The sequence below is a fragment of the Symphalangus syndactylus genome, chromosome 12, assembly GCF_028878055.3.
Source record: "Symphalangus syndactylus isolate Jambi chromosome 12, NHGRI_mSymSyn1-v2.1_pri, whole genome shotgun sequence".
Lineage (NCBI taxonomy): Eukaryota > Metazoa > Chordata > Mammalia > Primates > Hylobatidae > Symphalangus > Symphalangus syndactylus.
The window spans coordinates 73,696,751-73,723,896 of record NC_072441.2 but is presented as its reverse complement, the minus strand read 5'-3'; the positions used below and the strand labels follow the sequence as shown (position 1 = coordinate 73,723,896).

Genomic DNA, 27,146 nt, shown 5'->3' with positions numbered 1-27,146 from the left:
GTTAGTGATTGTGATTGTAAATAAGACATGCACTACAGTACATTGCATAGTTTATGTTCATTAAATGTCAGTATCTTTCTTGCCTTAGCTCCACCACCAATTGCGTGTGATGTTGGACAAGTCAAATTACTTCTCTGAGCCACAGTTTCTTCACCTACAATCTGTGAAATGAAATGGTAGGACAAAATGATCTCTACTCTGTCTGCAATCCTCCCCAATCTTGCATCTAGGCCCATTTTTTTTCTTCAAGCCCCGCCCCAAGATTCTGTCCTGCTTTCTAGTGCTTGCCACAGGACTCCCAAAGACGCGCCCAAGCTATGCGTCTGCCTTTCAGAGGATACGCTTTTTCTCTTTGCAATTGGTTATCAGAATCTCCACCCTCCTCAATAATTTGCCTATGGCGGAGCAGGAGCCCTCCAGCTCCCGCCCCGTCACTGGTGATTGGCATGGAACCTAGCTCGTCCCCGCCCCCACTTGACTGAAGGTTCGGCCCTGGCGCCGCCCTCAGTCCCCAGGCGCTCGCTGACTGGGGTGGTTGGGACCGTTAGCTCGGCAGGCTGGCAGGCTCCGGGGCGCTACTCCATTGGCGGCCGGGATGGAGACGATGCGAGCTCAGCGGCTGCAGCCTGGTGTGGGCACCAGCGGGAGGGGCACTCTCCGAGCGCTGCGGCCGGGAGTGACTGGGGCCGCGGCTACCACCGCCACACCCCCTGCGGGCCCCCCGCCTGCCCCGCCGCCTCCCGCACCGCCTCCGCCGCCGCTGCTCCTGTCTGGGGCCCCAGGACTACCCCTGCCCCCCGGCGCCGCCGGCAGCCCGGCAGTGCTGCGAGAGGCCGTGGAGGCCGTGGTGAGGAGCTTCGCCAAGCACACGCAGGGCTATGGCCGAGGTGAGTCTGCGGGTCTGGCCTCCTGCGCGACACCCTCTGTAAGGGAGCCTTGCTCCCACAGTCCTCCGGATCGCTTTTCCTGGCGTGGAGCCCTCACATGCATTTCCTTTTGGGGAGTTTCCTTCTGGGCTACGCACACGCACAGACGCACACACTCATGCACACGTTTAAGCCTCCTACCTCCTCCCCTTTACTGAGTTATTAATATATTCTCTAGGGACCCTTTTTCAGATACGATCCTCTTTTCTTCCTAAGCTTTTCTCCTTTAGAAATGGAATTCCTCCTCCAGCTTAATAACTTAACGTCTCTCTGCCTTTGAGAACCAGTCCCCATTGTGTGAGATCCTGTCTTTTATTTCAGATCCAATTTCTCATCCATACCCTCTCAATCTTTCCTCTGTGATCTCTGCAATTCCTGGACTCACCTGTTAATTTGCTCCAGCTCCTTAACCTTGACTGTTAAATTCTTTACTTACTTTCCTTCACTCTGAAATTTCAGTGCAACTTCAGATTTACTGGGGAACTAGGTAGTGCCTTCACAAGTCACTCATAGTAATTGTGCATTTAAATCCGGACCTGTACCACTGAACTCACACCAGCTTCCTGTGGCTTAGTACCTTACTTTGGTATCTTTTTTTAGTATGGAGGCTCACAACTCCGGCCTTTCTGTCTGGCTCTGTTTTCCTGGCGCTTGCCCAGGAACTGAGGATAAATCCCAGGCCTTGGCTCTTTCGATGTTAAATTCTGTGGATATGTGCCAGGTTAGAAACTATTTCAGTTAGAAAACTTCGTCTAATTTCTGGAAAGAGGGATGTGAGGGTTTTCTTTGTTGTTTTTGTTTAACTAGTGTAGTTTCCTGTCTGAGTTTGAGTTCCAGATTTATAGTGTAAGTAATAAGGAATATATAGTGAAGGGTGTAGAATACAGGATTTAAGCCTGGAATTTACAAGACATCCCTTCTGTCTGCTTGGCCAGGTCCTGCCTGACCTGGAAGTGACTATATCTTTAACTTTCTGTTTAACAATAATACAGAGAAAAGTTACAGGACTTTTCTGTAGATTTTCTTTTTTTAAGAAAGTTTAGTGAAAAGAGCACACACAGGCTTTGGAGATGTTTGTCACTTACCAGCCAAATCTTTGGGGAAGGGACTTAATTTCACTGAGCTTCAGTTTCTTCAAGGGTTACAATATGGATTAACTGAGACATTGCAAATGACATATAACCTAAAAATGATTATTATCTCAAATTTGTTGGTTCATAGTTCCTTAAGTAGAACATGCTTCACTTTTTCCCACTCTTAAATCCTAATAATGTAAACCCAAAAATTGCTATGAAAACAGATTTTTAGAGCCATTTTGCTGTATGTGCCTAATGATTCATTCATCATCAATTTGCCTTTGTTCTTCATACAATTTGAACTCCTGTTATAAGACAGGAACTCTGCTAGGTGCTGGGGATACAAATGGATGAATCTGAAACTCATGAGGAAATATTATTTTTCCAATGTAATCCCAAGATTTAACAAGGCTATGTGATGGAACTGCTATTAGCAGACTGCTGCTTCAAGTCCCTAAGTCAAGATCAAGGGAAGGTCTTTGCCTCTGGGCACAGGAGTAGCCTAGAGTGGTCACACTGAATCTGAAGCCTTCCTCTTGGCAGCTTACAGGCATTTATTAAAATTATAGAGGAGGACACCCTTTTTCTTGTCTGTGTTACCTGGAGAGCCTCTGCTTTGGCTCCTAAACTGGGCATCCTGTAAAAACTTTCATTTCCTTAGCAAGGATGAGGGAACAAGGGGATTGTGCTGACAAAGGGCAATTAGTCAGGCTTCAGACTCTGTGGTGATTTTCTTTCCTATCTCCCCACCCCCCATCGCAGTCTTTCTCATTATTCTTGAGTTTCTCATTTCCAGTCTGGGTGTCCAGCCAGTACTTTAGGAGAATCTGGCAGATCAGCTTCAGGCAAGCAGAATCTCTGCCCATTTGGCTCAGAAGTCCTTACCACATGGAATCACTTATTCTGCTTCAATTCTTAGGCAAAGCTGCCACTGGCATGTACTCACATACCCTTGTGACTGATGGCATGGTATTTGGGGGAATGGCTGTATTCCCCTGAATACAATGTTCTTTAGCCTCTGCCTAGACAATTCATTCCCTCATCCAGCAATGCTTTACCACATCATCTTCAGTTAACATCCTTCATCTTCTTCCTGAATGCTCCAAATTCACCTTTTCCAGTCTTTAGATCTACCTTCACTCATGTGGGCTATCAGTATGTATGTGTGTGTGTATGTATGTATGTATGTATGTATATATGTATTTACTTATTTATTTTAAAAAGCTTTCCTGTCCTTTATCTGCCTCCCTCACCCACTTACCCAAGATACACACATAGCTCAGTATTCTGTAGGATCTTGATAAGTTTGTAGTGCATGGGATTTGTAATCAGAGGACCTAGCCCTGTCAAATAGTTGGCTGTGTGATCTTGGAGAAGTTGCTTAATCTCTCTATGCTTCATCTGTTCTCTTCATTCATATACCAAATATTTATTGATCACCAGATGCAGTGGTGGACAAGGCAGGTATTTAGTCCCTATCTTGCTGGAGTTCACGGTTCACATTACAGAGCATGTATAAAGATTAATGGTGTAATAAAGCAGGCCAGCCCAATACAAAGAGGGTTGACTTTGGAGCCAAACAAACATTGTTTCTAAATCCTGGTTAGATTCAGTTCCTTAACTTGCTTACTTTTTGTAAAATGGGTATCATAATACTTATCCTGATAGTTTTGTGTGGATTAAATCAGACAACGAATATAAAGCATGCAGCACATGGTACTCAGTGTGGCTACTACTATTGTGCGTTTGGAAATGCTTTGGAAACTGCAAATGATAGGTATTGTTCTGCACTGCCATTTCCTTTGCACCCTTTTTTTCTATGGCATATAGTCTCTTTCTCATGTTTGACATCTGGCAATCTCTAAACTGGCAGGATCGAGTAACTCACTTTCCTTGCTCTGTAATTGCTACATTTCCCTCTTCAAACCTGTTGTTTTGGAAGTATTGCTATCCTTTTATGTTACAATATGGCTGCATGATTGGAGATTTTGCCCCTGTTATTTCACTAAGTTGAACAAATGAATTTTGTGTAGTATTTTCTATTTAGTTGTTCCTTTTCCTCAGAATCACAGATAGCTTCTTTTCTATAAGACTGGAGTTAAATGGGTTGGGCTGAATATTTCCAATTTTTGGAAATGCTGGATTAGTTCCTATATTAGTTTCCTGTGGCTGCCGTAACAAATTATCACAACTTTAGTGGCTTAAACCAGCAGAAATTTGTTCTCTCATAGTTCTGGAGGCCAGAAGTCCAAAATCAGTATTACTGGGCCAAAATCAAGGTGTTGGCAGAGCTGTGCTCCCTCCAGAAGCTCTAGGGGAGAATTCACTCCTTGCCTCTTCCAGCTTCTGGTGGCTGCTGACATTGGTTTATTACGTGGTTTATTGCTGTGTCACTATAATCTCTGCCTCCATGACTCCTCCTCTTCATCAAATATGCCTCCTTTTTTTTTTTAAGAAATGGAATCTCGTTGTGTTGCCTAGACTGGACTGCAGTGGTGCAATCATAGCTCACCACAGCCTGGAACTGCTGGGCTCCAGTGATCCTCCCACCCGCCACAGCCTCCCAAGTACCTAGGACTACAGGTGCATGTCACCACACCTGGCTGATTTAAAAAATTTTTTTTGTAGAGATGAGATCCCACGATGTTGCCCAGGCTGGTCTTGAACTCCTGGCCTCAAGTGATCATCCTGCTTTGGCCTCCCAAAGCGCTGGAATTATAGGCATGAGTCAATGTGCCCATCCTGCCTCCCTCTTATAAGGACACTTGTGAATGCACATAGGGCCCACCTATATAATCTAGGTAATCTCCCCATCTCAGATCATTTAAACTCATCTCCAAAGTCTTTGCCAGATAAAGTGACATTCACAGGTTCCAAGGATTAAGACTTGGACATTTTGGCAGGTAGCATTATTCAGTCTACCAGAGTCCCCTCCCAAAGTCACTGTTACTTTGCAGTCTCTCCTTCCAAAGAGACTGTGCACTGTGGGCTATTTAGGGGCAGATGTACCTTCTAAACATTGAAATAGGAAACAGATGAACTATTGTTAACCAGCTTCCCTATCTTCCATAATAATGTGAATAGAGTCAGTCTATTCTCCCCATCCTATATGATCAAGGAGAATCTTTTTACTCACCTCTTAATTTCATTATCTCTTTATTCCTGCTTCCCCACCACAAAGTTGTATTTACAATTTTTTTCTTTTATTTTTGTTAATTACCTTTCTGGCAAGGTTGTATTTATCCTTATGATATAAAATTTTTACTGTAGTTTCATATATTGTTTTAATATTTTTATCCTGGCCAGGCACAATGGCTCATGCCTGTAATCCCAACATTTTGGAGGCCAACGCAGGAGGATTGCTTGAACCTTAGGGTTTGAGACCAGCCTGGGCAACATAGTGAGACCCCATCTCCACAAAAAAATTTTTTTTAATTATCCAGGCATGGTGGCATGCATCTTGTAGTCCCAGCCACTCAGGGAGCTGAGGTGGGAGGATCACTTGAACCCAGGAAGTCAAGGCTGCAGTGAGGTGTGATTGTGCCACTGAATTTTAGCCTCAGCAATAGAGTGAGACCTTGCCTCAAAAAAAAAAAAAAAATGTTTTAGGTTAGATGTGGTGACTCACACCTGTAATCCCAGCACTTTGGGAGGCCGAGGTGGGAGGATCATCTGAAGTCAGGAGTTCAAGACCAGCCTGGCCAACAAGGCAAAACCCCGTCTCTACTAAAAATACAAAAATTAGCTGGGTGTGGTGGCGTGTGCCTGTAATCCCAGCTGCTTGGGAGGCTGAGCCAGGAGAATTGCTCGAACCTTGGAGGTGGAGGTTGCCATGAGCCAAGATCATGCTACTGCACTCCAGCCTGGGCAACAGAGCGAGACTTTGTCTAAAAAAAAAAAAAAGTTTTTATTTTGGCTGAAAACGATTTCTCTTTTTTGTTATTTAACAGCAGGGTATAAGCACTGAAATATTCCTATCTTGGTCTTTCTTGTGAGGGACTTTGAGAAAACAATTATCAGATGTGTGTATCTCAGTTATACCTACCCTCCCACCTCACTGTTCTTTAGCCATCCGTATGTAAACCATTATATCCATGGTTCCTCAGCGAAAATATGATAAAAAATGTGAGTGCTCCACACATACACATGCACAAATACTCATATGCACACAGACACACACATAATTTTACTTAACAGTTTTAGGAAGCTTGTGAACCTCCATGAAGCTCAGCTACAGACTGGACCTTGGAGCCTGGGTTAAGATTCCCAAACTGGAAAGAATATTGGCCCCCAGAAATCTAGATTCATGCCCCAACTCTGCCATAGCTATGTGACCTCAAACAAGTCTTCTGTTCTTTCTTAGCCAGCGTTGGACTAGATGATCTCTAAAGTTCCTTCCAGCTCTAAAAATGAATAAGTCTAGAAGCATTTTCAAGTGCAGATCACAATTAGTTGCTTTTTTCTTGACCACTTTGCCCAATTATCATTTCATACTCATATTTCTAAAATCAAGACTCCCCATGTCCCTTGGCTTTGAGTAATCATTAAAAAATGATTCTCTAGTCTGTGCGAAGAAATGTTTAACTGGATAGAGACTGAACATATGCTTTTTAATAGGACCTTCTCAATTATGGTGGTCTCCTCCTCTTCCTCTTTATTCCAGTATTCCCCCTGTTGTGTGCATGTCAAGAGAGCTGTCACCCAGTGCATTGTGCTAAACTGTCTCAAAGAGGAAACTGAAGCTGAAAAGATCTCATGGAAAGAACAAAGATGGCTGAGCTTTCTGGTCAGTATTGACCTTTGAAGAGCCCTGCCAAAACCAACGGAGGGAAAGAGTTTTCTTTTCATGCTGGATGTTTTTTTTAATTTTTAATTTTTAATTTTAATTTTTTTTTGCCCATGACAGAGCCTCAGGAGGTCCTAATGACATGTGCTCTCATGCTGTCTTTTAATAGAAAAATGAGCATTCTTAAAAGTCAGTTAAATATAGGTTATTAAAAAGAGTTTATGCTGCTTCTCCAACTCAGGCTAGTACATCGGTGTTTGTTTCATTCGCAGAGCAGGCGAGATAATGTATTATTGGCCACTGATTTCAAATTCCTTGCTTGCTGGGCACGGTGGCTCACGCCTGTAATCCCGGCAGTTTGGGAGGCCGAGGCAGGTGGATCACCTAAGGTCAGGAGTTTGAGACCAGCCTGACCAATATGGTGAAACCCTGTCTCTACTAAAAATACAAAAATTAGCCAGGCGTGGCGGCATGTACCTATAATCCCAGCTACTCAAGAGGCTGAGACAGAAGAATTGCTTGAACCCGGGAGGTAGAGGTTGCAGTGAGCCGATATTGCGCCACTGCATTCCAGCCTGGGAAACAGAGTGAGACTCCAACTCAAAAATAAAATAAATTCCTTGCTTGCAGGAACTGTGTGTTATTCTTTTCATGCCCAATGCCTAGAATGATGCCATGTACCTATTAAGTGCTCAAAGTTTTGCTAACGTGTATATGACAGCCATGAAAATGTGCAGTGCTCATTGCCTGCTGCAGGGAGCATGACTAACAGCCTCAGCCACTGCCCACTCTGGGTCATCCACAACCACATTTGCACCACAAAGTTGCACATTTGCATCCATAAACACATTTGAAGGAACCACGCTTCCTGTAGGCTGCTCCCAGCCCATGACCTAGCACATCAGGGGTATTAACACAGGCAGATCCTGGTGAGATATGGGATTCCTTTGGCATGAGGACTTTTCACTGACTTAGCCAAATCTTTTTTTTTTTTTTTTTTTTTCAGACGGAGTCTCGCTCTGTCGCCCAGGCTGGAGTGCAGTAGAGCAATCTCAGCTCACTGCAAGCTCCGCCTTCTGGGTTCACGCCATTCTCCTGCCTCAGCCTCCTGAGTCGCTGGGACTACAGGCGCCCGCCATCACACACGGCTAATTTTTTGTGTTTTTAGTAGAGACGGGGTTTCACCGTGTTAGCCAGGATGATCTTGATCTCCTGACCTCGTGATCTGCCCGCCTTGGCCTCCCAAAGTGCTGGGATTGCAGGCATGAGCCACCGCGCCCGGCCCAAATCTTTCTTAAAACTGTACTACTGCCTCCTCTTGCAACCTCATCTTGCATTACACTTCCCCTCACTCACTCTTTCATAGCCATATGGTCTTAATTCCCTTTATTCATCATGTTCCCTGCCGTCACGAGCCTTTGAACATGCTGTTCCTTACGCTCAGAACACTGTCCTCTCACCTCTTGCCCAGTGAATTCCTAGTCATACCTGAACTTAGATATTGCCTCCTCAGGGTAGCTTTCTTTGACCTTCTTAACTAGGTCAGATACTCCGACATCTGTCACTCCTTTATAGAACTTGATCACAGCTGCAATTTTACATTTGTTTGAGATTTGGTTAATATCTCTTTCCCTCTTTACACTGTAGGCTACATAAGGAAAATGTAGGGGATGAGAGGAAGTGTTCTAGAATACAGTGTCAGGTCTGGAGTTTGATTTTAGCCTACCTACAACTAATAAATTAGCCATTTACTGTTTCATGGGTGCTGGCAGAAGTCAAGAGACTTTGAGATTAGAGACAAAGGAATTTATCATTCATAGCACAGCAAGCAGCATGAGCATCATGTTTATATTAGTTCTCCTTGCCTCCTCCCACGTCCAATGCAGAGGTCTCAGGTAGATACTTGCATAGGCCATGGGTTGCTTCACAACAGAGGAACACTTATAGAACTCACAGCTTGGAGAACTTGCCATTTTGCAACAAGCTGAAGCAAGCGTGTTCTTTATCTGAGTGAAGATAGTACCTCATCCCTCAATATTTCTTGCTGCAAGCACAGTCCTGAAAAATAGCCCAAGTAAAGAGCAGTCAGGGATTTGCAATCTTGGCATACCTAGCAAGATGTGAAGGAGCATGAGAGACCTACCCTTGGAGGAGTGCTTCTTTTTAAAGTCCTCCAATTGCTTCCCATTGCATTGCTTCGCATCTCACCATATGGTTCCTCCAAAAATCATTTATACCCAGGTAAAGCCTCAAAAGGGTTTTCTCTCCCACCCCCATGCCCTGGCTTCTCTCACTCATAGTATATACATAGTATTCTGGGTTGGAAAAGGAATCTGGCAATGGATGTGCTCACTAGAAGCACAGGCTCGAGAATGGTTATTAGGGCTATATTTCCTTGAGCCAGCAGTATTGCATATAAGAATATTCATTGGAACCAAGACTGCTTGAGTTTGAATACTCAAACTGCTACTTTCTCCTGGCATAACCTTGGGCAAGTTATTTAACCTCTCTATGCCTCATTTCCCTCATCTGTAAAATATGGATAGTAAGAATATCTGCTTCATAAAGTTGCTGTGATTAAACACATAAAGCAGTTACAGAAATGCCTGACATACAGTAAGTGTTCAATACATGTTAGCACTTATTGTGGTGGTTATTATCATCCTGGGCCAGCTAACCAATTGTGGAATAATCTGCTTGTATTTCATCAGGCAGTGATAATGGTCTGCTGACATTGGGAACTCTGCCTTCAATATTTAAGTTATTCTAGGACTAAGTTAAAATGTGAACTATTCAGATTGGAGGTGGGAGTGAAAAAAAATTTAAATAAAATAAAATGTGAACCAGAAAAGTGGTGGAGGAGGGCGGGCATACTCTGGTCTTTCTAGGCAAATTAACTTAATCACAGTCTAGGTTTATTAATTTAAATGCTTTTAAATGATAATAGGTAGGGAGCTAAGGGGCAGACTCTTAATGTAGGTACAGGTTACAGGTACTGTATTGAAGTATAGCACCACTTGGAGGTGTTCTCATTCATTGCTGAACTTAACTACTTCTCTTTTGTAGTGAATGTGGTGGAGGCACTTCAGGAATTCTGGCAGATGAAGCAGTCCCGTGGTGCTGACTTAAAGAATGGGGCTTTAGTGGTTTATGAGATGGTTCCCTCCAACAGCCCTCCTTATGTCTGCTATGTCACCCTGCCTGGGGGAAGTTGTTTTGGGAGTTTCCAGGTAAGAGTTGTGAGGTGGCAGTAGCAAAGGTAAATGCTTAGATGTTAGTAACGGCTTTCTCCACCACTTTGGCCATTAAACTGCCTGAAATATATTTGAGGACCTAAAACAATTCTGGGAAAATTATTCTGGCAAGCATCTGAGGCCAATTTGACCATAGTAGAACCTCAGTAGCATGCTTTCCTTTCAAAAACTCAAACCCATTTTGAATTTGAGCAGTTATGAATATCCCCTTGCTCAGTATATCCTACTACCAGCATCCAACCCATGTTCCAATCTGGCTTCAGTTATTGCATTCCAACTTTCTTCCATCTCTTATTGAGGATATAGAACAATATTCCTTGCCTCCAGTACTTTTACATAGGCAATTACTAAAGAAAGCAATGTTGGAGTTCTCTAAGAGGTCAAATCGGAGGGACTATGTATGGTGGAAACAGTACTCATCTAAGAGTTAGGAGATCCAAATTCACATTCCTCTGAATATCAATGGGGCAAATCTCTGGGCCTCACTTTCCCATCTATAACATGAAGGAGATAGGTTAGATTATTTCTAAAGTCTTTTCTACTACTAACATTCTACAATTGTGTGAAATACCTATGATGATGAAAAGAATGGTTGCCATTATGAGGTAGTAGTGAAAAATTATGGACTAGTATGAATATTGTCATCAAAGATGGATTTTTTACATTGCAGACAGGGAGGCAGCCTTCTGAAATGTCAACTTAAAAGTCTGAAATGGAATTTAGAGAAAATAATAAACACCTTTGTTCTGTTTTCCATATGGTTTGTGTAACCCTTAGACAAGGTTAAAGGCCCTACTGTGTGTCTGCATTAGCACCTTGAACTTCCCCTATCATATCACTTATTACAACATGTCATAATTGTTTGTCTCTCCTAGTGGACTATGTTCCATAGAGGCAAAGATTGTGTCTGTCTTCTTTCTTGTTAAATCCTACCACCCATCTTAGTGCCTAGCAGATAGTAGGCAAATAATATGTCTGTTGCATGAATGAGTGCCATTGCAGCTTAGTTTCTGCCTCAAACAGAAGCAGTCCTAAGGAAGCTTCATTTCAAAGTAGGTGATGAAATTTTTTCCCTTAGAACTTCAGTCATTTCAGGCCGGGCACAGTGGCTCACACCTGTAATCCCAGCACTCTGGGAGGCCGAGGCGGGTAGATCACGAGGTCAGGAGTTTGAGACCAGCCTGACCAACATGGTGAAACCCCATCTCTACTAAAAATACAAAAATTAGCTGGGCGTAGTGGTGCACTCCTGTAATCCCAGCTACTTAGGAGGCTGAGGCAGGAGAATTGCTTGAACTTGGGAGGCGGAGATTGCAGTGAGCTGAGATTGCACTATGGCACTCTAGCCTGGGCAACAGAGTGAGACTCTGGCTCAAAAACAAACAAAAAAAAAGAACTTCAGTCATTTCAGAGAAATAAATATATACCCAAGATGACAAACGTTCATGCTTTCACTTTTTTTTTTTTTTTTTTTGAGATGGAGTCTTGCTCTGTCACCCAGGCTGGAGTGCAGTGGTACGATCTTGGCTCACTGCAACCTCCGCCTCCTGGGCTCAAGTGGTTCTCCTGCTTCACCTTCCCCAGTAGCTAGGACTACAGGCGCATGCCACCACGCCTGGCTAATTTTTTTTTTTTTTTTTTTTTGTAGTTTTAGTAGAGACAGGGTTTTACCATGTTAGCCAGGATGGTCTCAATCTCCTGACCTTGTGATCCGCCTGCCTTGGCCTCCCAAAGTGCTGGGATTACAGGTGTGAGCCACCGTGCCAAGCCTATGCTTTCACTTCTAAGAGAATAAGATCTTTCCTTCTTCTTTTTTTTTTTTTTTTTTTTTTGAGATAGAGTCTCGCTCTGTTGCCCAGGCTGGATGCAACGGCCTGATCTCAGCTCACTGCAACCTCTGCCTCCCAGGTTGAAGCGATTCTCCCTGCCTCAGCCTCCCAAGTAACTGGGAGTACAGGCACCTGCCACCACGCCCAGCTAATTTTTTGTATTTTTAGTAGAGACGGAGTTTCACCATGTTGGCCCAACTGCTGACCTCAAGCAATCCGCCTACCTCGGCCTCCCAAAGTGCTGGAATTACAGGCGTGAGCCACCGTGCCTGGCTGATCTTTCCTTCTTCTTCCCACCTCATTACATTGTTGAATGACTTGAAAATTTTATGATGATGCCCATAACTGAAACATTATAGTAATTTGATTTCTGTTATTTTTGGAAAGAGTAGAATTGTCTTTCTTGGCCTTTTAGCCTAAACTTTTTTTTTTTTTGAGACAGAGTCTTGCTCTGTTGCCCAGGCTGGAGTGCAGTGGTGTGATTTCGGCTCACTGTAACCTCCATCTCCCAGGTTCAAGCAATTCTCCCTGCCTCTGCCTCCCGCCACCACACACAGCTAATTTTTGTATTTTTGTATTATTTCGCCATGTTGGCCAGGCTGGTCTTGAACTCCTGACCTCAGGTGATCTGCCTGCCTCAGCTTCCCAAAAGTGCTGGGATTACAGGTATGAGCCACCTCGCCCAGCTTTTTTTTTTTTTCCTTTCTTGAGACAGGACCTCACTCTGTCACCCAGACTGAAGTACAGTGGCACAATCATGGCTTACTGCAGCCTTAACTTTGTGGGCTCAAGTGATCTTCCTCCCACCTCAGCCTCCCGAGTAGCTGGAGCCGCAGGCATGTGCCACCATGCCTGGCTAATTTTTGTATTTTTGGTAGATATGGAGTTTTGCCATGTTTCCTAGGCTGGTTGCAAACTCCTGAGCTCAAGCAATCCTTTCACCTCAGCCTCCCAAAGTGCTGGGATTACAGGTGTGAGCCATCTCGCCTGGCCAGGGGCAGGGTGCAATAACTGAAGCTAGATTAGAACATGGGCTGGGTGTTCATAGTCTGATACACTGAGCAAGGGCATATCCATAACTGCTCAAATTCAAGATGGGTTTGAGTTTATTCCTCTTTATTCGCTTTAGCAGGTGAAATTTCTTCTGCTGGTTTTCTTCACAGATGACTTTTTAAGCAACAGCACTATAGAGCAGGCCAGCAAGCTAGTAATAGACAAATAGAAACAGACAAATTGAAGCACTGGGAAGACTTAGGACTTACTTACCAAGCTTCATATGCTGTCTCAGAGAGCCTGTCAGTTAATAGAAATTAGGAATTATTGATAGTAGGGATGCTTAAGTACTAAACACATCCTGGTCTACTTATTTATTGTTTTTTTAAGACAGAGTTGTGCTCTGTTGCCCAGGCTGGAGTGTAGTGGCACAATCATAGCTCACTGCAGCCTTGACTCCTGGGCTCAAGTGATCCTTCCACCTCAACCTCCTGATTAGCTGGGACCACAGGTGTGCACCACAACCATGCCCAGCTAATTTTTAAATTTTTTGGCAGGCCGGGCGCGGTGGCTCACACCTGTAATCCCAGCACTTGGGGAGGCCAAGGTGGGCGGATCACGAGGTCAGGAGATCGAGACCATCCTGGCTAACACGGTGAAACCCCGTCTCTACTAAAAATACAAAAAATTAGCCGGGCGAGGTGGCAGGCGCCTGTAGTCCCAGGTATGCGGGAGGCTGAGGCAGGAGAATGGTGTGAACCCCGGGGGGCGGAGCCTGCAGTGAGCCGAGATCGCGCCGCTGCACTCCAGCCTGGGTGAAAGAGCGAGACTCCGTCTCAAAAAAAAAAAAAAAAATTTTTTTGTAGAGTTGGCATCTCACTATGTTGCCCAGGCTGGTCTCAAACTCCTGGCCTCAAGTGATCCTCCTGCCTTAGCCTCCCAAAGTGCTGGGATTACAGGCATGAGCCACCATGCCCAACCCCTGGTCTACTTTTTATTTTAAGTTTTCTTTTAGAGACAGTCTCACTCTGTCACCCAGGCTGGAGTGTAGTGGTGTGATCATAACTCACTGCAGCCTGGAACTCCTGGCTCAAGTGATCCTTCTGCCTCAGCCTCCTGAGTAGCTGGGACTACAGGCACGTGTCACCATGCCTGACTTACTTATTTTTTATTTTTTTGGTAGAGACAGGGGTCTTGCTATATTGCCCAGGTTAGTCTTGAATTCCTGGGCTCAAACAATCTTCCTGCCTTGGCCTCCCAAAGTGCTGGGATTACAAGTGTGAGCCACCAAGCCCGGCCTTGGTCTACTTCTAAAAACTGCAACATTACTTTCTTCCTTTCCTCTAATTACTCATAAATGACATAGGGCAAAGAGGCCTTTGAGACAGCCAATAAAGATGAATTATAAAGGAATACTATGGTGGCTAGAGATCTGAAGTTGAATAATTTTGAGACTTCTGCAGATCAGACTTGTTCTATGATACCTATGTTGGATACAATATAAAAACATGAATTTTTATTTTTTTCCTTCTTAAGTCAGCTTTCCTTCCCTTAGTTACTCCACTCCTCTTTGTTTCCACTGGGGGGAAAAAAGAAGTCTATAAATTCCTTCTTCAGACTTAAATCCTTCTCAGGGATAGCTCTTTTGGCTCACTACATTATTTGAGAAAATGCCTGCTCACAGCTAAAAATGAAGTCCAAGATTCCAAGATGGGTGCTTCTGATAGAGACCAGTGGCCTCCTCTGTAGAAGCACCCTAGACACAGCTTTGGTTCTAATCTTGGGTTATCTAGAGGAATCCAAAAAACCTTACCTGTCCACAGAACAAGATACAGATTTCTGTTAAGCTGGCCAGAATCTGACTTTTGAGTAATTAATTCTGTAGACAGTTTAAATGGGGGTATTTTTCTTTTTTTTTTTGAGATGGAGGATGGAGTCTTGCTCTGTCGCCCAGGCTGGAGTGCAGTGGCGCAATCTCGGCTCACTGCAAGCTCCGCCTCCCGGGTTCACACCATTCTCCTGCCTCAGCCTCCGAGTAGCTGGGACTACAGGCGCCCGCCACCACGCCCGGCTAATTTTTTGTATTTTTAGTAGAGACGGGGTTTCACCGTGGTCTCGATCTCCTGACCTCGTGATCCGCCCGCCTTGGCCTCCCAAAGTGCTGGGATTACAAGCGTGAGCCACCGCGCCCGGCCTAAACAGGGGTATTTTTCATGTCCAGTGATTATATGCTGACTTAAGCAGCCTTCCTCGTTCCGCATTCAGTTTGGTATGAGCTACAGCCCTCTCCCAGTTCGTTAATGACTTCAGGATGTTGAATCAAAATTATGTTTCCAAACATCCCAACCACTTTACCATAAAAACCTTGGAGAGTGTGTTGAACACAACTGATTTATCCAAAGAGCGTCCAAGTATTTTCTATCTGAAGTGTTTCCCTCCCACTGTTCATTCCTCTCTCTCATATGCAGAAATACACATATTCTCACTCTGTCTCCCCTGCCTAGTTTTGCCCTACAAAAGCTGAGGCCCGGAGGAGTGCTGCAAAGATTGCGCTAATGAATTCTGTGTTTAATGAACATCCTTCCCGAAGAATCACTGATGAGTTCATCGAGAAGAGTGTCTCTGAGGCCCTGGCATCTTTCAATGTAAGTTGTATGGAGCTGGAAGGAAGGAGAGTGGGAGATGGGAGAACTGGCTGCTTGGGAAGTCGTAAATTACTGTGAAACAGAGCATGAATTCTTGTTTTCTTTCTGGTCCACCTCTCTGTTCTTTTGATTTATTCTCTGTCAGTCTATTGTGTCATGTGCTCCACATGTCTCAGTCTCTAATTCTATATCTGTGTTTATGTGTTTTTTCTTGTTTTGTCTCTTTCATTGTGTCTCTTTGGTATCTAGAAACCTTTAATTGCAGATTTACAGAATTGTAGAGCTATTCCAAAATGAAAATTGAGCTTGAATTTTGCTTTTGCTAATTTGGGTTAAGACCTTCGTTTCTGCTGTTCTTTTTTTATAAGACTGTTTTTTATTGTCACTTGTCTCCTGCCTCCATTACTTCATCTTATTGATAAAGAACCCTTTTATAACAAAATGTCTTTTTAGGAACAAAGAGGATAATTTATTTACTCTCTTTATTTACAACTGTTCTTTCAAATGATGATGATAAGAATAACCATAATTAGCCGGGCGCGGTGGCTCACGCCTGTAATCCCAGCACTTTGGGAGGCCGAGGCGGGCAGATCACGAGGTCAGGAGATCGAGACCATCCTGGCTAACACGGTGAAACACCATCTCTACTAAAAATAAAAAAAAATTAGCCTGGCATGGTGGGGGGTGCCTGTAGTCCCAGCTACTTGGGAGGCTGAGGCAGGAGAATGGCTTGAACCCGGGAGGCGGAGTTTGCAGTGAGCCGAGATGGCACCACTGCACTCCAGCCTGGGCAACAGAGTGAGACTCCGTCTCAAAAAAAAAAAAAAAACCATAATTAATCCTAATTGATTTACCTGTGGCAGGGAGTGTTCTAGGGGATTTATATGCGTTTTACCTCATTTGATCATCACAACAATCCTATGAGGTATAAGTACTATTATTACCCCTATTTTACAGATGAGGAGACTAAAAACACAGAAGTGAAGTGTTGCTTAACATGATATAACTAGTAAGTGGTCACGCCAAGATTAGAACCCAAGTTGACTTAATTTAGTTACATCTTAGAAATTAACACTGCCATCTTCCTTCCTCTCCACAAATTCATTGATAGACCAAGTATCTGTTCTATTTGCATTTAATTAAGATGTAATTACAGGCCAGGTGCGGTGGCTTATGCCTGTAATCCCAGCACTGTGGGAGGCTGAGGCAGGCGGATCACCTAAGGCCAGGAGTTTGAAACCAGCCTGGCTAACATGGCGAAACCCCATCTCTACTAAAAATACAAAAGTTAGCTGGGCACAGTGGTGGGCGCCTGTAATCCCAGCTACTCGGGAGGCTGAGGCAGGAGAATTGCTTGAACCTGGGAGGCAGAGGTTGCAGTGAGCTGAGATTGTGCCATTGCACTCCAGCCTACGTGGCAGAGCAAGACTCTGCCTCAAAAAAAAAAAAAAAAAAAAAGATGTACTTACATATACCAAATTACTTCAGTTATCTGCTTTGTGGATTAGTTGTTGAATACTTTATTGAAAGTTGGTTTCCCGGCCGGGCGCGGTGGCTCACGCTTGTAATCCCAGCACTTTGGGAGGCCAAGGCGGGCGGATCACGAGGTCAGGAGATCGAGACCACGGTGAAACCCCGTCTCTACTAAAAATACAAAAAATTAGCCGGGCGTGGTGGCGGGTGCCGGTAGTCCCAGCTACTGGGAGAGGCTGAGGCAGGAGAATGGTGTGAACCCGGGAGGCAGAGCTTGCAGTGAGCCGAGATCGCGCCACCACACTCCAGCCTGGGTGACAGAGCGAGACTCTGTCTCGTCTCAAAAAAAAAAAAAAAAAAAAAAAAGTTGGTTTCCCTCTGTTATTTAGGACCCAGCTGTTTTTCTCCCATTATTCTTTGCCCCAATCAACAGCATCTGCAGGGAATGAAAACATTTTTATATTAATCCAAACCAAATAAAAAAAGAAAAAGCCAGCTAAAATTTTTTGGAAAGTACATTTGCTACTTTTAGGTCACCTAATGGTATTATAAAATGAAACAGGTCCAGGCGTGATGGCTCACGCTTGTAATCTCAGCACATTGTGGGGTGGATGCCAGCAGATCACTTGAGGTCAGGAGTTCGAGACCAGCCTGGCCAACATGGCAAATCCCATTTCTACTAAAAATAGAAAAATTGGCCAGGCACGGTGGCTCATGCCTGTAATCCCAGCACTTTGGGAGGCCGAGGCGGGCAGATCACGAGGTCAAGAGATCTAGACCATCTGGCTGACATGGTGAAACCCCGTCTCTACTAAAAAAAAAAAAAAAAAATTAGCCAGGTGTGGTGGTGTGCACCTGTAGTCCCAGCTACTTGGGAGGCTGAGGCAGGAGAATCACTTGAACCCAGAAGGCAGAGGTTGCAGTGAGCCGAGATCACGCCATTGCACTCCAGCCTGGTGACAGAGCGAGACTTTGTCTCAAAAAAAAAAAAAAAAAAAAGGAAAAAAGAAAGGAAAAATACAAAAATTAGCTGGGCATTGTGGCACATGCCTGTAATGCCAGCTACTCAGGAGGCTGAAGAATGAGACTCGCTTGAACCTGGGAGATGGAGGTGCAGTGAGCTGAGATCATTCCATTGCACTCCATCCTGGGCAACAAAGTGAGATTGTCTCAAAAAAAAAAAAAAGAAAAGGAAAGAAAAGAAACTGTGGATTATGGAAAATAGGATTTGCAGTATTTATCTGATCATGGGCTCTAAATTCATTGTTGGCCGGGCGCAGTGGCTCACGCCTGTAATCCCAACACTTTGGGAGGCTGAGGTGAGCGGATTGCCTGAGGTCAGGAGTTCAAGACCAGCCTGGCCAACATGGTGAAACCCCGCCTCTACTAAAAATATGAAAATTAGCTGGGTGTGGTGGCAGGCGCCTGTAATCCCAGCTATTTGGGAGGCTGAGGCAGAAGAATCACTTGAACCAGGAGGCGGAGGTTGCAGTGAGCCGAGATTGTGCTATTGCACTCCAGCTTGGGTGACAAGAGCAAAATTCTGTCTTAAAAAATAAATAACTAAATTCATCATTATTGAAATTATGGTTCTAGGCCAGGTGTGGTGGCTCACACCTATAATCCTAGCACTTTGGGGGGCTGAGGCGGGCAGATCACTTGAGCTCAGGAGTTGGAGACCAGCCTGGGCAACATGGCAAAACTCTATCTCTACAAAAAACACAAACAGTTATCTAGGTATGGAGGCATGCGTCTGTAGTCCCAGCAACTTGGGGGTCTGAGGCAGGAGTATCACTTGAGTGAGCAGGTAAAGGCTGCAGTGAGCCAAGATTGCACTAGTGCACTCCAGCCTCGGTGACAAAGTGAGACCCTGTCTCAAAAAAATAAAAAATAAAAATAATAAAGAAAGCAATTATGGTTCCTGGCTGGGCGCTGAGGTTCATGCCTGTAATCCCAGCACTTTGGAAGGCTGAGGTGAGCAGATCACTTGAGGTCAGGAGCTCGAGACCAGACTGGCCAATGTGTCAAAACCCCATCTCTACTAAAAAATACAAAAATTGGCCAGGCATGGTGGTGCACACCTGTAGTCCCAGCTACGTGGGAGGCTGAGGTAGGAAAATCACTTGAACCCAGGAGGTGGAGGTTGCAGTGAACGGAGATCGCACCACTGCACTCCAGCCTGGGTGACAGAGTGAGACTTCATCTCAAAAAAAAAAAAAAAATTATGGTTCTATAGTCTTCCTTTGGGATCTGTGTGGGATTGGTTCTAGGATCTCTCGAGGACACCTAAACCCAAGGATGCTCAAGTCCTCCATATAAAATAGCACAGTACAGCCTGGGCAACATAAAGAGACTTCATCTTTACAAAAAAAAAATAAAGCCGGGCGCGGTGGCTCACACCTGTAATCCCAGCACTTTGGGAGGCCGAGGCGGGTGGATCACGAGGTCAGGAGATCGAGACCATCCTGGCTAACATGGTGAAACCCCGTCTCTACTAAAAATACAAAAATTAGCCGGGCGTGGTGGTGGGCGCCTGTAGTCCCAACTACTCAGGAGGCTGAGGCAGGAGAATGGCGTGAACCCGGGAGGTGGAGCTTGCAGTGAGCCGAGATCGTGCCACTGCACTCCAGCCTGGGTGACAGCGAGACTCCGTCTCAAAAATAAAATAAAATAAAATTAAAATAAAATAAAATAAAATAAAATAAATAAAATAAAATAAAATAAAATAATAAGCCGGGTATGGAGGCACCTGACTGTGATCCCAGCTACTTGGGAGGCTGAGGCAAGAGGATCACTTGATCCTGGGGAGGTCGAGGCTGCAGTGACCATCCACTGTACTCCAGCCAGGGTGACAGACAGAATGAGACACAGTCTCAAAAAAAAAAAAAAAGTACAGTATTTGCATATAACCTATGCACATCCTCCTGAATGAATGCTTTAAATCATGTCTAGAGTACTTATAATACCTAATACAATGTAAATGCTGGGCCGGGCACGGTGGCTCATGCCTGTAATCCCAGCACTTTGGGAGGCAGAGGCAGGCAGATCACCTAAGGTCAGGGGTTCAGGACCAGCCTGGCCAACATGGTGAAACCCCCGTCTCTACTTAAAATAAAAAAATTAGCTGGGCGTGGTGGCGCATGCCTATAGTCCTAGCTACTCTGCAGGCTGAGGCAGGAGAATCACTTGAAACCAGGAGGCGGAGGTTGCAGTGAGCCGAGATCGCACCACTGCACTCCATCCTGGGTGACAGAGCGACAGAGTGAGACTCTGTATCAAAAAAAAAAAAAGTGAATTTTTATTTTATTTTTAATTTAAAATTTTATTTAATTCTCAAGGCAATCATTTAAGTTAGCTCTATGATTATTTTCATCTTACAGAAGAGGAAACTGCAGAACAGAGAAGTTAAGTGACTTTACCAAGGCCATGCTATTTGTAGGAGCTGCAGTCCATGCTCTTAACTTCTATGCTGTATTGGTTTTTTTACATACTAGGCTTGAATGCAGAACAGTGTGTCTTAATTCTAACCCTGCAGGATTACATAACCAATAGAAGACACAATAGGCCAATGTCCAGGAGACCACAGTGCTACCCAGAATTTCCACACTTATACCACATTTCAGAAACAGTACAAGAATGTAAAATATTTCCTTAATAATGTTTATACTGATTACAGTTGGAAAATAATATTTTGAACATATTGGGTTAAATAAGATATATTATTAAAATTAATTTTACCTTTTTTTTTTTTTTTTTTTGAGACAGAGTCTCGCTCTGTTGTCTAGGCTGGAGTGCAGTAGCCCGATCTCTATAATCTCCGCCTCCCAGGTTCAGGTGATTCTCCTGCCTCAGCCTCCTGAGTAGATGGGATTTACAGGCACCCACTACCAAGCCCGGCTAATTTTTGTATTTTTAGTAGAGACAGGGTTTCACCATGTTGGCCAGGCTGGTCTCAAACTCCTGACCTCAAGTGATCCGCCCACCTTGGCCTCCCACAGTGCTGGGATTACAGGCATGAGCCACTGCACCTGGATTTACCTCTTTATTTTTACTTTAATGTGGCAGAGAGGAAATTTTAAATTAAATATGTGGCTTGCATTATATTTCTACTGGACAGTGCTGCTTGAGATGATAATCCTGGTTGAAAATCTATTTGTCTTTTCTGTTCCTCTACTACCAGGGCAACAGGGAGGAAGCTGACAACCCAAATACAGGGATTGGTGCCTTCCGATTCATGCTGGAATCCAACAAGGGCAAATCAATGTTGGAGTTCCAGGTACTTTCCCATGTACTTCCCTGGCTCTAATAACATGGGTCAGCCTGCTACTATAATATATAATGGCTCCTACTAATTCCTAACTTATTGATACTGGAAAGGAAAGAAGGTTGTTACAATATTTTCCAAAAATAAATACCTTCCTGGCCGGGCATGGTGGCTCACGCCTGTAATCCCAGCACTTTGGGAGGCTGAGGCGGATGGATCACTTGAGGCCAGGAGTTTGAGACCAGCCTGGCCAACATGGCAAAGCCCCGTTTCTACTAAAAATACAAATATTAGCTATGATGGCACATGCCTGTAATCCCAGCTACTTGGGAGGCTGAAGCACGAGAATTGCTTGAACCGAGGAAGCAGAGGTTGCAGTGAACTGAGATTGCGCCACTACACTCCAGCCTGGGTGACAGAGCAAGACTCTGTCTCAAGTAAGTAAGTAAATAAATAAATTAGGCCGGGCGCGGTGGCTCAAGCCTGTAATCCCAGCACTTTGGGAGGCCGAGGCGGGCGGATCACGAGGTCAGGAGATCGAGACCATCCTGGCTAACACAGTGAAACCCCATCTCTACTAAAAATACAAAAAATTAGCCGGACGTGTTGGCGGGCGCCTGTAGTCCCAGCTACTCGGGAGGCTGAGGCAGGAGAATGGCATGAACCCGGGAGGCGGAGCTTGCAGTGAGCCGAGATCACGCCATTGCACTCCCGCCTGGGAGACAGAGCAAGACTCCATCTCAAAAAAAAATAAAAAAATAAAAAATAAATAAATTAATTAATTAATTAAATTAATAAAAATTTTTCTTCCCCAAAGTCCTATCAGAGTTAGTGATGAGAGATGCTTCTACAAATCCATTTTGTAAAAGGTTTCCCATGTAATTCTGATGTAACCTCCCAATATAAAATCACTGTCCCGGTACTTCCTATCCTCTTCCCCCAGGAGCTAATGACAGTTTTTCAACTGCTACACTGGAATGGCAGCCTTAAGGCCATGAGGGAACGTCAATGCTCTCGGCAGGTAAGAGATTTTATGAGTGGGGGGAATGAGGGGAGCACAATCTGTCAGTGGACTCTTTTGAGGTGGTTACTATGTTAGAAATAAGGTCTATTGTGACTTATGGTTGTGAATATTGAAAGCCTTACCTAAGTACCCTCTTCATTCCTATAATCTTTTCTATTTAAATATTAGCTGTGATTCTTTGTCTATCTTGCTTCCCCTACCAGGAAGTTTCCTTTAAGAATCTCCTTGAAGAACTTAGGTGCTGACCTCAGTTAGGTCTCTAAAGCTGAGTTCTTAGTCCCAGTTGGGTCAGTGTGGTATGATATGAACCTTCTCAGTGATGTTCACATTCCCCTCCCCTACTAGGAGGTGTTGGCTCATTATTCGCACCGGGCCCTGGATGATGATATTCGCCACCAAATGGCCTTGGACTGGGTGAGCCGGGAGCAGAGTGTGCCAGGGGCACTGTCTAGAGAGCTGGCCTCTACTGAGCGGGAGCTGGATGAAGCCCGACTGGCAGGCAAGGAGCTGCGCTTCCACAAGGAGAAGAAAGATATTCTCGTGCTGGCTGCTGGGCAGTTGGGCAATATGCATTCTTCCAACTGCTAGGCATCCACCCACATACTCCCCAGCCTTTCCACGGCTTTTTTTTATGTCTCCTTTCTAGGATTTAGGATGGTTTTTTGTACATACTTTCTCAATTTTATACTTTAAAATATATATATATGTGTATAAATTCTACACCTAGATTCCTATTTGCTAAGAGATCCCTTTTCTTACTTCCAGTTTTTGGATATAGTTTTATTTGAAACATCTTCAGTCCACTTTACAACAAAGAGCAGGTTGTCTTTGAAGCTTTGTTAGCTCTTAAACTTCCAGATTAACTATGTAGTCATTTCAGTAGCACTAAAAGATTAACTCAAGTGTTTATGTCTCCTTCTTTTCAAATATCAGGTAGCTTGAATAAGGATTATGTGCCCCACCCTTACTCTCATTCCTGCTTCCTCTTGGACTCAAACAGGGTATGAGTATGAAGATTTTGCCTTTAGTTCTTGAACTGAACCTGCTTGCTATCCCTTTCCTCCCCACCACTACCTTATTCCTTCTCTGCCTCCAAATTGCCACTTTGTTTTGAGGCTTCCTTCCCTACCTTATTATTCTGAAGGAAGTAGAGATCTTGCTTCTGAAAGCACTTCTAAGAAACTGCCCAGGGACAAGATAAATTACAAACAATTCATGGGAGTTTACTACCTAAGATGCTCCTAGGGCATATGTATACCATACTAGTAGTCTAGATTTCTGGATATACTCTACAGTAGATGGGGGTTATGGTTGAAACTGATTCTCTTTCAGTATTCCCTCTGCACATCGCCCCTGCTCACCGAGCTTAGTTGAACCCTGCGTTTAGACCTTCCTGCCTGCAGCTATTAGTAGAAGGTAAAACATATTTCCATATTTCCCTTTACCTAACATTTTATTTTTTGGAAGCGTTATCAGTCCTATTTGGTTAGTGAGAACCATGTTCCCCTTATTCCCAATAAGTTGCTGCTGTTTACTACCTTAGATTCTCATTTGTTTTCTCTTTCTTTCCTCTTCTTCCACATTAATTATTAGAACATGAGTTGATCAGGAAACTTAAATGAGACTTTAGTATTTTGGCACTTCCTAATTGACACCTTGGGAGACTGTAGGAAGGGAAAGAGAATCAATGATCAGTTGTGTGTGTGTGTGTGTGTGTGTTTTGAAGACAGAGTCTCACACTTTTGCCCAGGCTGGAGTGCAATGGCGCGATCTCGGCTCACTGCAACCTCCGCCTCCAGGGTTCAAGTGATTCTTTTGCTTCAGCTTCCCGAGTAGCTGGGATTACAGGCACATGCCACAACGCCTGGCTAATTTTTATATTTTTAGTAGAGACAGGGTTTCACCATGTTGGCCAGGCTGTTCTTGAACTCCTGACATAAGGTAATCCACCCGCCTCAGCCTCCCAAAGTGCTGGGATTATAGGCATGAGCCACTGAGCCTGGCCTATTTGTGGGGTTTTTTTTGTTTCTTTGTTTTTTTTGAGACTGAGTCTTGCTCTGTCGCCTAGGCTAGAGTGGAGTGGCGCGATCTCGGCTCACTGCAACCTCCACCTCCCAGGTTCACACCATTCTCCTGCCTCAGCCTCCTGAGTAGCTGGGACTACAGGCGCCCGCCACCACGCCCAGCTAATTTTTTGTATTTTTAGTAGAGACGGGGTTTCACCATGTTAGCCAGGACGGTCTCGATCTCCTGACCTCGTGATCCACCTGCCTCAGCCTCCCAAACTATTTGTGTGTGTGTGTGTGTTTTTTTTTTTTGAGACGGAGTCTTGCTCTGTCGCCCAGGCTGGAGTGCAGTGGCGCTATCTCGGCTCACTGCAAGCTCCGCCTCCCGGGTTCACACCACTCTCCTGCCTCAGCCTCCTTAGTAGCTGGGACTACAGGCGCCCACCACCACGCCTGGCTAATTTTTTTGTATTTTTAGTAGACACAGGGTTTCACCGTGCTAGACAGGATGGTGTCGATCTCCTGACCTCATGATCTGCCCTCCTTGGCCTCCCAGAGTGCTGGGATTACAGGCGTGAGCCACCGCGCCCGGCTCTATTTGTGTTTTTAACACCATTCTCCCCCACCTCTCTCCTGGCTGACATAAGAGAGAAATAACCTGTAGTACAGCAGCTAAAGTATTCTCCTTTCAGAGAATTTTTTTGGAGGTCTCTAATATATATTTCCCCCTTGTCTCTGTGATCTCTTTTATACTATATTATTGTCCCATGTACTTTCTTTTTTTTTTTTTTTTTTGAGACGGAGTCTCGCTCTGTAGCCCAGGCTGGAGTGCAGTGGCGCAATCTCCGCTCACTGCAAGCTCCGCCTTCCCGGGCTCACGCCATTCTCCTGCCTCAGCTTCCCGAGTAGCTGGGACTACAGGCGCCCTCCACCACGCCCGGCTAATTTTTTGTATTTTTAGTAGAGACGGGTTTTCACTGTGTTAGCCAGGATGGTCTCGATCTCCTGACCTCGTGATCCACCCGCCTCGGCCTCCCAAAGTGCTGGGATTATAGGCGTGAGCCACCACGCCTGGCTTGTCCCATGTACTTTCTAAACTGAGCTTGGGACATTTAGTATTCCTGCAATTGGACTTTCCACTTAACAATTATACAGACTTTGCTTTTAGAAATAGATTAGGTTCCAAACAGAAAGTTCAAGTGTAACAACAACAGTAAAAATAGATTATGAAACAGGCCATATTTGGCTCTTTTGGATTTGATAGGGGCAAGATGAAAGGCAACTTTCTTGCTTTTGAAATCATGTTGGATAAGAGGTAAGGAATCCAGCTACAATTTTATTAGTGCTTGAAACAGGCTTCTTTGAATTCTCCAGGCCCTATCTTTTTTTTTTTTTTTTTTTTTTTTTGAGACGGAGTCTCGCTCTGTCACCCAGGCTGGAGTGCAGTGGCGTGATCTCGGCTCACTGCAAGCTCCGCCTCCCGGGTTCACACCATTCTCCTGCCTCAGCCTCTCCGAGTAGCTGGGACTACAGGCGCCCGCCACCACGCCCGGCTGATTTTTTGTATTTTTAGTAGAGACAGGGTTTCACCGTGGTCTCGATCTCCAGACCTCGTGATCCGCCCGCCTCCGCCTCCCAAAGTGCTGGGATTACAAGCGTGAGCCACCGCGCCCGGCCATTTTTTTTTTCTTACTGATCAGAAGAGAGCTGGGGTAGAAGCCCCATCTTTGTATTCCATGAAACACATCGGGTTGGAGTAAAGGCAAAAACAGCTAGACATACCAGGTGTGTCTGTTTGTATTGATATTTATAAGCTGGCACTCATCAACACTCCTGTTTCTTCTTTCTCTGGGAAGAAGTGTGGGTTAACGGGTGTGAGTTGTGGGAAGAATTGCCCTCGTACCTCCTGGATTTATTATTTTTCTCAAATACCAACCAGTAAGATCCCAAATAACTTCAGAAAAATTGTTTCCTGATCTGTCCACTTCTGGTGTCAAAGATTTTACTCATCTTCTTAGTACATTCTATGTATTTTATATGTATAATTTTATACAATTAAAAATAGATTTTTGTCTAGTGAGCCAGACTGACTCTTTCTTGAGACCTATATATTAGAGAAGTGAAGGGGTGGGTTGCCCCTCCACACCTGTGGGCGTTTCTCATTAGGTGGAACGAGAGACTTGGAAAAGAAAGAGACACAGAGACAAAGTATAGAGAAGGAAAAGTGGGCCCAGGGGACCGGCGTTCAGTATACGGGGGATCCACGCCGGCCTCTGAGTTCCCTTAGTATTTATTGATCATTATTGGGTGTTTCTCGGAGGGGGGATAGGATAATAGTGGAGAGAAGGTCAGCAGGTAAACACGTGAACAAAGGTCTCTGCATCATAAACAAGGTAAAGAATTAAGTGCTCTGCTTTGGTTATGTATACACATAAACATCTCAATGCCTTAAAGAGCAGTATTGCTGCCAGCATGTCCCACCTCCAGCCCTAAGGCAGTTTTCCCCTATCTCAGTAGATGGAATACACAATCGGGTTTTACACCGAGACATTCCATTGCCCAGGCACAAGCAGGAGACAGATGCCTTCCTCTTGTCTCAACTGCAACAAGGCGTTTCTTCCTCTTTTACTAATCCTCCTCAGCACAGACCCTTTACTGGTGTCGGGCTGGGGGACAGTCAGGTCTTTCCCTTCCCATGAGGCCATATCTCAAGCTATCACATGGGGAGAAACCTTGGACAATACCTGGCTTTCCTAGGCAGAGGTCCCTGCGGCCTTCCGCAGTGTTTTGTGTCTCTGGGTACTTGAGATTAGGGAGTGGTTTGAGATTAGGGAGTGGTGATAACTCTTAACAACAAATGCTGCCTTCAA

General features: G+C 44.6%; 1 protein-coding gene across 1 annotated transcript; it reads left to right on the top strand.

The window, feature by feature from the left end:
• The first annotated feature begins 506 nt into the window (after positions 1-506).
• LIX1L (limb and CNS expressed 1 like) lies at positions 507-26,356 on the top strand. The gene is made up of 6 exons (XM_063625945.1): positions 507-887; positions 9,855-10,018; positions 15,369-15,509; positions 21,163-21,258; positions 22,190-22,267; positions 22,616-26,356. The coding sequence occupies exons 1-6, from the start codon at positions 596-598 to the stop codon at positions 22,856-22,858; spliced, it is 1,014 nt and encodes a 337-aa protein (XP_063482015.1). The 5' UTR covers positions 507-595; the 3' UTR covers positions 22,859-26,356.
• Positions 26,357-27,146: the final 790 nt, after the last annotated feature.

Excerpts from the sequence above, each read along its gene's own strand:
- LIX1L (XM_063625945.1), top strand. The coding sequence starts at position 596 with ATGGAGACGATGCGAGCTCAGCGGCTGCAGCCTGGTGTGGGCACCAGC. Across the intron at positions 888-9,854 it reads CACGCAGGGCTATGGCCGAG|TGAATGTGGTGGAGGCACTT; the intron begins GTGAGTCTGCGG and ends TCTCTTTTGTAG. Across the intron at positions 10,019-15,368 it reads GTTGTTTTGGGAGTTTCCAG|TTTTGCCCTACAAAAGCTGA; the intron begins GTAAGAGTTGTG and ends TCCCCTGCCTAG.